This window comes from Peromyscus leucopus, chromosome 1 (assembly GCF_004664715.2).
Source record: "Peromyscus leucopus breed LL Stock chromosome 1, UCI_PerLeu_2.1, whole genome shotgun sequence".
In the NCBI taxonomy this organism is placed as follows: Eukaryota; Metazoa; Chordata; class Mammalia; order Rodentia; family Cricetidae; genus Peromyscus; species Peromyscus leucopus.
Window position 1 is genome coordinate 62044231 of NC_051063.1, and position 11967 is coordinate 62056197.

At 53.1% G+C, this 11967-nt stretch overlaps 1 protein-coding gene across 1 annotated transcript; it reads right to left on the reverse strand.

Moving 5' to 3' along the window:
* Window positions 1-464: 464 nt before the first annotated feature.
* Window positions 465-8055, reverse strand: Mrpl23 (mitochondrial ribosomal protein L23). Its single transcript, XM_028870770.2, has 5 exons — window positions 7902-8055; window positions 5415-5537; window positions 4404-4486; window positions 3785-3858; window positions 465-686 (listed from the first exon to the last, which is right to left on the reverse strand). The coding sequence occupies exons 1-5, from the start codon at window positions 7916-7918 to the stop codon at window positions 549-551; spliced, it is 435 nt and encodes a 144-aa protein (XP_028726603.1). The 5' UTR covers window positions 7919-8055; the 3' UTR covers window positions 465-548.
* Window positions 8056-11967: the final 3912 nt, after the last annotated feature.

Here is an 11967-nt window from a genome sequence, read left to right on the forward strand (position 1 = left end):
GTCCCTGTCCTCCTACTGGCTCCACGCTGCTCTTTCATGTCTCATCACCCACAGCCTTTGGTCACGGTGGCCTGGCGGTCTCCTTGCAATGACACAGCCCTGGAGCCTGCAGATCTGCCTCTGATGTCCCTTATGCCCTTCCACATCCTTCCTGCTCACCATCCCTCTCTGGTCCTTCCTGCCATTGTATCCCACTAAAACCTGCCTGGACGGGCGATTCCCTCCTCCCCCCCAGTGAGGACTGCAATGTGGGACTGTTTCCTGGGGCTCACACACTTGCCTGGTAGTGGGCTTCTGCTCCCACAGAGCCCCCCTGAGTTGTCCTATCAGCTATGAATATTCACACTGCTGTCTGTGCCCCCAGAATGCTGACCTGCCAAGGCTCTACCCACTGCCAGGCCTCCTGCACCACATGTGTCAGAGACCCAGAGGTGCCATCCAAGACAGAAAGCAAAGTGTCCAGCTCTTTTTCCACAAAGGATTTTTATTCGGGTTTGTCAGAACCACTGTGCTCGCTAGGTCTGTGGCCCAGCCCCTGTTACCACAGGTCACAGGCCAAACCAAGAAGGGATGCCAGGGCACCGGGGGTCGCTGCTCTGCCTCTGCTGCTGAGGCTCCTCTTCCTCTGCAGAACTGGGCTCTTTCTCAGGAAAAAGATCTGGAAAGGTGAATGTCTGCCCATGTGCCTGGAGAGAAAAACAGGGGCTTAGTAGAGAGACTGAGGCTGGCCTTCCTATCATAGCAGAGGAATTTAATGCCTGGAGGCCAGCAGTCCTGGACCCTGGATGACAAACAGGATGATGAGCCACCAGTGTCTCTAGGCAGGGTTCCTGCTGGGAAAACAAACACCTTGCAGGCCAGCCCTTCGACCTTTATCTATCAGCGGCAGGCTCTTACCAGGACAATGGCCCTTTTCATGGACATTATCTCTTTACAGGGGTCTGCACCAGCCCAAGGCTCATTAAAAACAGTCCAGCAAAGGCCCATTCACCAGGCGGCAGCCCGTGGAACTGGGGGCAGGAACTAGGAGCAGAAAAACAGGACACAAATGACGTCTGGTGCCATGCTAAAACTTTTTCCATCCAAAATATCTAAAGGCCTTCAGCCACATTAAAGGCCGCCCTCCTCCAGGCTCCGAACTTGGCAAATAAAACGTACAGAGAAACCTACATACGCAGCAGTCTATAAATCAAGTCTGGCTTTGCAAATTAACTGCTTTTACGTCTTTCACTAGAAGTTCAGAGTGTGTCAGCATGGCCACGTCCCAGCCTGGGGCCCCAAGCACGTGGGCCAGCACCAGTGAAGGCCTTGGGAGGGGGAATGAGCCAGTTCTGCAAGGCTCTAAGCAGATCCAGGGCTGGGAGGCTCACTTGCAGCCTGCCAACATCTCCAAGATAAGAGGTGTAAGAGGAAAGGGGCACAAAAGGGGCAACCCAGAGGCAGAGAGCCCCCCTCTTGTCTCACGTGCAGACAAATAGGGAATTCTGAATCTGGGGCACCTCAGTAAATTCAGTCAGAGGTGTGCACTTGGCCTCCAAAGACTTGCTTTGGGACTGGGCACGTAGTTTACTTGGTAGAGTTCCTGCCTAGCACGACTGAGGCCCTAGGTTTGATCTCCAGTGCCACTAAAACTTTGGGTGGTTCATGCCTGGTGCTGTAATCAGCACTGGGGAGGTCGAGGCAAGAGAATCAGAAATTTAAGGTCACCCTTGGCTACACAAGGAGACCAAGGCCAGACTGGGCTATATGAGACCCTATTTCAAAAATAAAAAAAGGGGAGGCAGTAGCTTGTAAGCAGAGCTGATGGCCCATCTAGAGTTGACAGCTGTGTCTGGTGGCAGCTGAAACCCAAAATGATAGCCTGCGGTCCGGAGACAGATAAGACAGCCTATGCGGGTAGGTATTGGGAAAGAACAAAGACAACCAGTAAGGGACCCATTTAACCATCTACGGCGCCCGTATGACTTCTCTGAGGACTATCTCTAGAGATAATGACTTCATACTTTTAAAAAAATGTAGCCACCCACTCTCCAAGGAGGGAGAGCCGGTTTTGAGGGGCCCAAGGCAGGAAAGGAAAAAAGGCCAAAGTGAAAAGTGGAGAAGCCAGTCCTGACTCCAGTAATCCCAGGGCCCCAAACGCCATTGTTGGGCTGGACTGTGCCTGCCCGTAGCATTTATTCTGGAGCCTAGGGCTCAGGGCCTGTATGCACCACTCAGTCAAACACCATTCTGTGTAAACATGGTCAATGCTCTTTTTGTTATGTGGGGACTGGGAGCTTGCTAAGGCTCCCTCCCCACCCGACCAAAAAGATGTTTATCAGTTTGTCAGAAGAAAAATGTGGACGCCCACCACGTGGGACCCGCCTTTCCCCTTCCACACTCACAATGAACTGTCTCTCTCTGGTCGCCCCTTCCTGAGTCTCACAATACAGTTACCAGAAGCCCCCCACCCCCAAAGGACACGCTAGAAGACAAAGACAGTCTTTGCAGATACAGCCGGGAAGTCCCAAGCACTAACCATTTCGAGGCTGGAGCTGGGAAGGGGGGTGCACTACAAATTTTAATTCTGGTCGAGAAGCCTTGCCCAGTGGGGACACGATGGGTCCCCATTTATCACGATTTCACAGAGGAAGGAGGCATGCCTGGTGGCAGCTGCAGACGCCAGATCTAAGAACTACCGTCCAGCTTTCATGAGCGTGCTGGGGCTGAGGGGGGCAAATGTAGGGGCTCAGATGTCTCAGAAGCCACTTGTAACCATAGCTGTCTCTGAAGTGACTTGTGGCAAATGCCAGCATGTGGATGTGGCCCCACAGGCCATGACAAAGACAGATGGGGGGATTCAACACCAGTGCACAAATGCACACACACACAGGCCTTCAGACAGCCTGGGCCTTCTTTTCCCACCTGCGCGGCTGATTTTGTGCACAGCAAATATTAGAGCCTGTTTAGAACAACTGTGGGTCTTTTTTCAGCAAAGCTGCCTTCTTCTCGGGGTCTTTGAACAAACAACCATCCAGCCCGGGGTGGGGTGGGAGGAGCCCATTCTCAATAGCATGACTGCCATCTAGTGGCCAGCTGTGGCAGCCGGGCTCCCAGGAGGGCTGTTTACACAGAAACTGGAGAAATTGGAGGAAACCCCCCTGTGGGGTTCAAGCAGTGGGGGGCTAGTTAATGGACCCTGCCGAGTGGACTCTTCCCGGCAAGATTCCCAGAGGTCAAAGGGGGATTCTGCTTGGACACTCAGACCGAAGGGTGGTGGTTTAAAATCTGGCCTCAACGACCACCGTGGGTCTAGGAGAGAGGCCAGCAAAAGCAGGCTTGAAAACGCATACTTCCAGGCAAGTCTGCATCTCAGCGAATAAAGACCCCCCGGCAAGGATGAGGTGAAGTGGCTTTGGTGCCTGCCATGATTAGACTGACTAACAGCAAAATGTGCAGGGCCCTTGTGCCCCAGACATCTCGACCTCTTCACTGCATTGGGCTCCTAGGGGAACATCAGCTATGCATCAGGCCCAGGATCTGCCCAAGGCTGGGTCCTCACCAAGCTGGGGCTTTCCACATTCACCTTCTGATTTGTTTTCACCAAACACAAAGCCAGGCCATTGGCCTTTAACACAGGGTAAGGAATGGACTCAGCGAGCTCGGCCGGCCGAGGTGCACTAGGACCTGGGCTTCTCCCTTCCCAGGTCTCCAGGTCGAGGCTCCACAAAGGTGGAGTGCACTGCACAAACAGCCCCGGGACGCAGCCATGACAAGGAGCAGAAACGGGGCTGCTCTCACTCACCAGCTGCACGTAGGCCACTTTGTAGTCTGGCTTCTTGATCCTTACATTCTTGTCGTTTCTCCTCCTGTTGGAGCCTGTGAGGGGACAGCAGACCCTGCCTTAGCTCCTGGTCCCTGATCAGCCCCCACAGTCTAGGAATCATTTTCTAGCAAGGCATAGGATATCATCTGGGGATGGGGGTTTCAGAGGGCAGACAGTACACCAGGAGGGGTCTCAGACAGATCTCCCATTAGTGCCACTGAAACCAGTTTCTGTGTTTAAGTAAAAAATAGTCTTTGAAAACAGAAATGACGACAAAGAGTTTAAAAGAATAAAAGGGGCCTCCTTTCTCTCTGGTGAAATGCAGCTTCTCCAGGGAGGGCATTTCTCAGGAGGTAGCCCTGCCAGCCAGCCCTGGGCACTGGCTCTGTCACTGATGGGCCACATCAGGGTCTACTACAGGAGGAGACTGCTGTGGAGATCGACATTTCAGGGTCACAGCTGAAAGTGCTGGGGACCTTCAACGGCCTGTAAGGAAAGGGGCTGGGAGCAGACTTCTACCAAGCCCCTCATGCCTCAGTTTCCCCTCATGGGGAGTACGGGGACACCACGCGGTAAAGCCACCAACATAGGTACCCACCATGCTGCACCCTCGTGCGCACCGCAGCCACAGGAATGTTGTAAATTTGCTCCAGGTAATTCCGGAGGTCCACCCTGGTCATCCTGGAGGAGACGGAAGGAAAACAGGTCGGAGCTAAGCCTAGATAAAAGATACTGAGAAAGATATCCTACCCAGGGATGAGGGTTGAGCTCAGAAGCAGCTGTAGCCAGCGAGGCTAGGCGCCAGTACTGTCCTCTCTCCAGACACCAGGATAAGTCAGGGCAATGACAGCTTGGTTTCATCAGCCTGGTTTATTTGTTCCTCTCTACCTGGGTCCTTGATCATCACCGGAGCCAACTGGGTAGCCTGGTAAAATGTACAGTACCAGGCCTGTCCCCATGTTGGGTTCCTATCTGTGACTAAAGACTTGCTACTGTGCTAGAAAGTGGCCTCTAGGACAGGGTGGATGAAGCCCACATAGGCTTTCAGCACAACTCTGGCCACCATAAGCTCCTGCACATGTCTGTAAGGCTGGAGAGACCCTACCCCAGCTTATATAGGTATCTCTCTCTGCCCCCTGCTCCTTCTTCCCCAGCTGAGGCTTTTAGGACTCAGAGCAGCACCAGCAGTTCAGACTGTACTCCACCGCCCTAAAAAAGTGGCACACTGAACTGAGCAGAAGGAGATGGGGAACTCAGGGCTAACAATCCAGAAGCTCTGCAAATCTCAGCATGCTCCAACCCAGCCTCCGGGGACTCCGTTCCTGGGAAAAGGATGGAGGCAAGAATTCAACAAATCTCAGGCTTTCTGTTAAGCTTTCCCCAGGTGGAGGGCGAGCCAGGAAGCCAGCCAAGAGCATGCTTGCTCTCTGGCTGCCTGAAGCTCTGCAAACACCAGGCCCCTCCACCATCCGCTGAGCAAGCAAAGTGGCCCCAGGTCTTTCCACCACAGGAAAAGCCTGGCCCTGGGGAGCTGAGCTAGAAAACAGGACGGGGCCCCACATCCTGGAGGCCGCTCCCCAGCCCCCAAATTCCTCTGGGACTCACTTACTCCATGGGGATCCGGAACTGCACAGTATCTTCAGGCTGGGCAGTACCAGGCCGCACCAGCTGGATGAAGAAGTTGGTTCGGAATACACGGAGCTGGGGGCCACCCAGCTGGTAGAGGGGGTACCTGCTCAGAAGAGATACAGGATTACGGTTACATGCTTGTGCACACACAGAGTGCTACACAGAGTGCTATAGGCTCATGTGTCCACGCACACCAGGAGGGTCAAGGCAGGCCAGGGACAGTTATACATAGGACCTATACAAGGGACATGGAGGTCACAGGGCCTGTCCCTACTGCATGGTTTGATCAGTATGGGGGGAGAGGACAGGAAACTTCCCAGGCTTTAGCCTCCCTTCTGGGGTGTCAGGGCTATGGACACTACAGCTTGCCTAAGGAAAGGGCAAAAGGGTAGCTTAAAAAAAGAAAAACAGGAGCTGAGGCTGATGGTGTGGCATGGTGTCAGAATAATGGCTGTCATCTCAGCTTGTAAAAATGTAAGAGAGTAAGGGAGGGAGGACCTCATGAGCAGAGCGACAGCAGTACCCCACCTGAAGATATCACTCCTACTTCTGGGTGTTCCCATGGCCAGGGAGAAGGACTCCTTTACTCTCCCCCTCAGCACAGAAGAGCCCTTGAGAGGGAGACGAACAGGCTGGGGGCTGGTGAAGATAATGTTTCTAACACGGTGCTCCAAGCTGGCAATACCTCACTGGACTCCTAAAACTACCCAAACAGGCAGAAGCTGCTAAGGACTTGGGGTAGCCACTGTTTCTCACCATTATCAGACCTTCAGACAAAGCAGTGGGCTTGTACACCTCCCAGCCCACTGAACAGACAATGGAAGTGGAGAAACTCAAGTCCAGGATGCCCAGGTGGAGTGTGGGTACACAGAACCACCTAGGGTCGCACTGATAACCAGAGGTGTGGCATGTGGGTCAAACCTGGGTGCACCTAGGCCTGTGAAAGACTGAGTTCTATGCTGATCCAGCTTTGGAGAAGTATATACTGGCTCTCCAACTCCAGGAGGCACCACACTGGAAGGACCAGGCTGAGAGCACCAGGGGATTTCAGGGCAGAGTAGCAGGTACCTGGGTTTCAGATGACTCTGAAGGTAGCCTGGTGGGAGCCTCAGAAGCAGGACCCATAGCCCAAAGTTTAGCATGGCTCAAGAGCCAACCCAGTGATCAAATCCATACTCGGTTGCCAGACTAGTTGCCTAGAGATTGCTGCCAATGCCATGGCTGAGCCTCCCTGAGAGAACCTTTGAACTCTGTGCCTACAGGAACAGGCAGCAAGGAGGGCAGTGAGAAGACCCTGAAAGAAGGGCAGGTTCTGAAGGGGGATGTGAGTGGGGCCCAACTGTGGCACAGCATGAGGACAAAATTGGGAAGACCTTCCTTAACAGTGGAAACGGGGGTACAGTGCACACTAAACTCCCTAGTCTCTGAATCTTCAGGAATAGAACCTGAGAGCAGAGCCCCTAAGACCACACTGGAGTCATGCGAACTATATGCAGATTTCTGTTCTCCCTAGATCTGCCCTTGCCCACAAACTCTTCCCACAGACTGCCGGGCGCATCCCAAGCCTGGTGACTCCCCTAGGAAACCCTGCAGCCTCCTCTTGGTCCCAGGACTCTCCCTGCTCTCCCAGGCTTGCTGCTCTTCTGAAGCCTGGCTTTTCACGGTTCCCCTAACTTAACTTCTTTCCTACTATTTTTCACAAGCACCCCAAACAGCGTATTTCAAGTGGAACTCCTGGCTCTCCTCCCTTCACAATCTGGGCACCTGGCTCCCCACTGGTAACTAAGCTGTGACTTGCCCTAGGTAGCTCAGGTCTCATCCCTGATCTCACCCTGTCCCCACCCACCCATCGTCCATTCACACATGGGTCCCACTAGCTCCCTGCAAAACTAGGGCGTAAGCATGAGAGCTGAACCTTCTTCTGCGGACCCTGGTCAATGCTAGCCAGTTTGAAATTATACGGGTGCCCACCAGGCAATTCCTGCAACGCTCTCCCCAGCTGTGTGCAGGGCTCCCCAAATCCCGTCTCCATGAGAACCCCCCAAACCCACATTAACGCTCAACCCGGGCCACCCATCCAGTGGGTCACGTGTTCACTGAACACGTGTTTCCTGCTTAGACTGTGGGAGGCCAGCCCTGCTGGCCACGTGGAGATCTGTGAATGCAGCAACTTTTGGGGGCTTGGGCCAGGGGTGCTGCGAGCACTGGCCGATCTCGGCCCAGCTCTGGCTATTTGCCAGAGGAGGCCCGCGCGGTTAGCTGTGATTGACAGCCAGTACACTACGCCGCGGTGGGCCTGCCGCGTGGACCCCTGCGGGGAAACCGGCTGAGTGCGGGAAACCGGCTGAGTGCGGGAAACCGGCTGAGTGCGGGCGCCTCCTGCTTCCGGTCCTCGGGACCGCCCGGGCCCCGCGCCCACCCGACCTGGGCTGCGCTGCCCGCTCAGCCCGCCGACCACGTTACTCACAGCACATTCCGCGCCATGGCAGCCGCACCTACCAGGCCGGAAGGAGCGACGCCCCGCACCGTGCCCGCGCTGGCACAGCGCCCCCTCGCTTCCGGAGGCCGCGCTACCCTCTCCCTGCACCGCAGTGCCCCGCACGTTCGGTGTCCCGCAAATCCCCACCCCCACCGCAAGCTGCCCGGGCACCGCCCCTGGCACAGTGTACCCCGCCTCTCCGCCTGCAGAGTTTCCTAGGGGAGTCACACAGTGCACAGCCCCGCCCTTCATCCAGACCCGCAAAAAACCTGCGTGCACACTGTACCCGTTTTTCCCACCCAGACCCGTACACAGCACAGAGTCCCGCGCACAACTCGGTGTACAATGTACCTCCCTGCTTTTCAACATGTAAGCACCCTACGCCCACATGCTTCCCCACCCACAGGGGCACAGCCCTTTGCCATGAGCCACCCCGCACTTCTGCGCTACTAGTGGACTTTACAAAGGGCACCTACTGTCCTGCTTCCCCATCCCAACGTTGCATGGTCCCACCAAGCACTGTTATACACCCTGCACCCCCAAATGTACTCTGTCCCCTTGCTGTAGGTAGTCTAGCACTACCTTTGTCCCCAATCCTCTTTTTCTCAATTGGATCAATCCGTCCCATAAGGCTCACCAAGGCCTGATCGTCCAGTCCCCACCCTGTGCCCCACAGCCTAGCTGTACAAACATCCACCCTGCCTGCCTCTGTGCCCAGCTCTTTGTCTCTTTCCCTCCCTCAAGCAATCAAGAGCTACTCCCATCCCCCATTCCACGCAGGACCCTAGCCCTCCTCAACAATTCAGTCACAGCCTAGCCAACAATCCCGGGGGCAGCAGAGATGGGGAAGGGTGGGGTGGGCTGGACCTCCTGTCTGAGGTCTAAGGCCCCTCTCCCAACCCGGTGTGGGTTGTTTTCCCTTCCAGGCTCCCAGGACCCCCTCCTTTCTCCTTCCCTCCCTTTCTTGGCCGCCCAGCCACATTTGCAGCCCAGCAGCCCTGCATACTCCCTGTCCCAGGAGCCCTTGGCCACACCTCCTTCAAGAGGCCACTAGCTTTCTTAAGCCATTCTGTCCACTGGCCCTCCACCCTGCAGACCAGGGACCCTCTAGCCTGGCCCTTACTAAGGGACCCCTGTCCATAGTTCCTGTCCCTGACTTGGGAGGGTATTGCAGCTCTTTTCTGTTGGGAACTCCACTTCCCCTACAAGTTCTCTACGCTGGTTTCCAGCTCCCTCAGTCCTTGTAGCTTTCTGTCTGCACCCCATGGCAGCATAGTGTAAGGGAAGAAGAGGCCTCAGGGAAGGAGGAGGCCTGGGTGGAAATATCAGGCACACTGTAAGGGACCACAGTGGACCTCCGGGAGGTTCTGTCCCAAGATGGGCAGTGTTCTGTGTTTCTAGGTCTAGCTGGGTAGAATAATGGTGACTCCAGGACAGTGGTTCTCAACCTTCCTAAGTTTGTGACCCTTTAATGCAACTAACTCCTTAAGTTGTGGTGACTCTCCAACCATAAAATTATTTTCATTGCTACTTTATAACTGCACGTTTGCTACTGTTATAAATCATAATGTAAATATCTGTTTTCCATGATCCTAAGAGGGGCCTGAGAAAGAGGTTGTGACCCACAGGTTGAGAACCATTGTTCTAGGAGCATCTGGAATTCCTCCCTCTGCCCCACCTATTTATTGATGGGAATGACCATTGGGGTTACCTAGGATGAAGGAATTGAAGGTAAGTAATGAGGTCATGAGCACAGGTCCCTGACCATATGCCCATATGTAGGCCTCCTGTGTTGTGATACATACTGAGTGTGGTTATGGCCCACGAGACTGCTGGCTGGACAGGTTGTTGCCCAGCAGCAGATGGTCTTAGCCTAGCCTGAGTTCTGAGGCCTCTCTCGCTATGTCTCCAGGTCAGATTTTTCTCCCCCTTCCTCTCCCTTCTCTTGTTGCTCAGTCTGACTGGCCTACCACACCCCTGCATACTCCCCCATTCCACACCAATTCTACGAGGCCATTGGCTAAAAGAGGGGACATGAGGACCAGAAAAGTTCAGCCTTGATGTTTCCTTAATAAGCATTGTTGGTAGCCATATTTTAAGCTGCCAGTTAATCAGCTCAGGGTTGTAGTCCAAAGTTGGGTTCAAAGCTGGCCATATCTGCTGGGAAAAGAGACTTGATAGACCATATGGGTCTCGGAGAATGAATTTAGGTTCATCAGGCTTGGAAGTAAGCACCTTTACCCAAACTGAACTATCTTGCTAGCTTGATCTAAAATGAGGTGATTCTGAGACATCCCTTGGGAAGAAAGCATTCAAGTATGATGCAACCATGTATGTAATATATGGTGTATAACTCATGGAGAAAAGACACCCTAAAGGGCAGGAGTAAAAAGGACCAGGAATGAAGAAGGTGCTGACCTGGGAGCTGGGGTCCTCATGGCTTGGAAAAGAAAGAGAGAAGGAAGGGCCTTTGGAAAGTGATGAGCAACTGATCTTGGGACACATTGTATAAGGGAACATTATTGCCACTTCAACTGCCTACCCCGAGCCTGTCCCACCAAGGTTCCACAATTCTCTTCTGGTTGGAATTTTCAGGTTGAATGTCAGGTGATTCTGGGACTGAAAGATGGACAGTGTAGGGGAGGACTTCAAGGAATATACCAGATCCTCCCAACATCAACCCCAGTTCCATTCTGGCTCATATGTCATGGTTGTGGCCTCTGAGCAAGCCACATCTCCAGCACTGGATAACCCAGACATGGTGGGGCATGCCTATAATCTCACCATTTGGGAAGTAGAGGCAAGAGGATCAGTAGTCAGAAGTCATCCTCAGCTACATGGTGAGTTAGAAGCCAGCCTGAACTGTGTAAGAAACCTTCACACACACACATACACACACACACACACACACACACACACACACACACACACACACACACCCCTCTTTTCCAAGTTGTCATTAGCCGTTTAATTTGAAGGAGGCATTCAAACAGGCCATATTTACAGTGGGCATGTGGACATGTGGGTTTGTGTTAGCAGAGATTGCCATCTGAGATGCCAATGAAGCATCCCTATGGCTTTGTGGTTCTTCCCACACCTCCTTGGACCCTTGTTCCTGTCATTTTTGACATGTCATGGAAATGAACTTGTGAGGTGTGGACTCTCCTGTCTGACAGCGTTCACAGTATGTTTCTGCTGAGATTCATCTCCCAGGTTCCCAGGTTGCTATATAGTCAGTTAGTATTTACCCTGCGGTCTATCCTCCCCAGCCTCTGCTGCCTTGTTTTTCTCCTCTTCCAACTCTCATATACATACAGAATCTCATACACTTTAGCTCACTATATAGCCAAGACGACCTTAAACTCTTAATCCTCCTACCTCCACCTGGTGAATGTTAGTTCACAAGCCTGTGCTACCATGCTGGTTTAAGCTGTCCTGGGCATTGAACATGCTGAGCATGCTAGGCAAATATTCTGCCAACTGAACTACATCTCTAGTCCTTCTTTTGGCTTGTTTATTTATTTGTTTTTGAGACAGAATGTACCCCTGGATGACCTGGAACTCACAAAGATCCACCCACTTCTGCCCTCCGAGTAGAGTGCTTCAAATTAAAATCATGCCAGGTACCAATCCATCTGGCTCTTTTGGCTTTTTGAGACAGGATCTCACTAGGTAGACCAGATAGCCTCAAACTCTCCAAAGTCATCCTGCCCTGCTTCAACAGGACTGAGATGACAGGTGTGAGCTATCTATCATGTCAGGCTGGTCTTCTGGCCTTTTCATTTCAGCCTACCCTGTGGTGCCTAGTGTTACCGAGCTCAGTCACCACTTCACGTCTCTCCAGCAGCACCTTTTGCTGACCAGCTTCTTCCATGTGCCTCCTTCTGTCTTGTTGTTCAGATCCTAGCCCAATGTTTTGCATTTGGGGTGTTTGCTTTCCAGTCAGTGATTTTTGAGAGTTCCTTAGGAATCCTGGATCAGACCTAAGGAATCTCATGCTATGTAGAGATTCTCTCTCTTGGTCCCTAGCTTGTCTTCTCAGCCTCCTTGTAGT

Bases quoted from the DNA above. Each gene is read 5' to 3' on its own strand.
- Mrpl23 (XM_028870770.2), bottom strand. The intron at 3,859-4,403 runs GTGGGTACCTAT...GTCCCCTCACAG, and splicing joins GCGCACGAGGGTGCAGCATG to GCTCCAACAGGAGGAGAAAC. The intron at 687-3,784 runs GTGAGTGAGAGC...TTTTCTCTCCAG, and splicing joins AAGTGGCCTACGTGCAGCTG to GCACATGGGCAGACATTCAC.